Raw genomic sequence first — 1,178 nt, 5'->3', positions numbered from 1 at the left:
GCCGCAGGCCGACGAGAACTCCGGCCTGTGGACCTCCATGTACCTCGCCTCCCAGGCCTTCCGCTACGCCGTGACCAAGGCACACCACAACCCACCGCTCAACACCACCTTGCATTGTTGGCATTCTTTCTTACTCTCGTCTATATGTGCTTTCTTCTTCTTCTTCTTCTTCAGGATCCCGAAGTGAAGAGGGAGGCTTGGAAGAACTTTGAGGCCATGGGTACCTTGATCGCCCCCCCCCAAGTCATTGATCGCTTGCATTGAGCTTATTGGTCAACATTCCAATCGACTTTGCTTTGTATGATCAAAACCAGAGTTCTTGTACAACGTTACGGGAATTCGAGGATTGATGGCGCGCACGGTGGCCCAGCAGAACACCCTCCCCAAAGCCAACTGGCACTTCAGCTCGGCCTACCCCGGCTGGGTGTGGCAAGGTGCGCTCTTATCAATCCGTTCAATCACCGACCACATTAGTACCTCTTTACTCACTACTACTGCCCATCAACATCTCAGGCGACACGTCGTCTGATGAGGTGACGGGCCACATGTTCGTGTATCCGCTCGTGCACGATCTCCTGGCCGAGACGCCCAGCGAGAAGGCCCGCGCGCTTCGGCTGGTGAACGACACCATGAGCTACATTGTCGACAACGGCCTCTACCTCATCGACGTCACCGGCAAGCCCACTCGATGGTACGTGCGTGCGGCCGCTTGATGCTATCTTAATCGCTTTTTTAGCTCCGACACCAACGCGTTGTTTTATGTCCGACACTATGTGTTTAGGGGCAAGTGGTCGCCGGAGTACCTCAACCACAATCTGACGTGGACCGATCAGAACGGACTCAACTCGCTCCAGATCGTGTCGTGGCTGCTCTCGGCCTACAGGCTCACGGGCGACCCCAAATTCCAGCACGAGATCAACAAGCTGGTGGAGAAGCACCAGTACGGCATCAACATCATCAACACCAAGGATGTCCACCCGGGCGACGACAACTATTCCGACGATGTACGTTGCAACCTTCTCCCATTACAAATCATTTCGTGATTGACACACCGCACACCGCACACACGACACCACACATACATACACACACACACACACACACACACACACACACACACGACACCACACACACACCACACACATACACACGACACACACGACACCACACACATACAC

At 54.4% G+C, this 1,178-nt stretch overlaps 1 protein-coding gene across 1 annotated transcript in view; it reads left to right on the top strand.

Annotated features, from left to right (window-relative positions):
- The window catches only part of ACA1_093180 (uncharacterized protein), a gene marked incomplete at both ends in the record, with an annotated part of 3,341 nt that overhangs the window by 1,643 nt on the left and 520 nt on the right, over window positions 1-1,178 (top strand). The window contains 5 exons of the mRNA XM_004334747.1: window positions 8-70; window positions 175-220; window positions 315-434; window positions 514-691; window positions 782-1,004. Of these exons, the coding sequence (XP_004334795.1) occupies window positions 8-70; window positions 175-220; window positions 315-434; window positions 514-691; window positions 782-1,004 (630 nt within the window). The remainder of the gene's footprint in view (window positions 1-7; window positions 71-174; window positions 221-314; window positions 435-513; window positions 692-781; window positions 1,005-1,178) is intronic.

This window comes from Acanthamoeba castellanii (genome assembly GCF_000313135.1).
Source record: "Acanthamoeba castellanii str. Neff unplaced genomic scaffold scf7180000084645, whole genome shotgun sequence".
NCBI lineage: Eukaryota > Discosea > Longamoebia > Acanthamoebidae > Acanthamoeba > Acanthamoeba castellanii.
The sequence above is the reverse complement of the archived record's forward strand: the minus strand, read 5'-3'. Positions and strand labels throughout refer to the sequence as shown.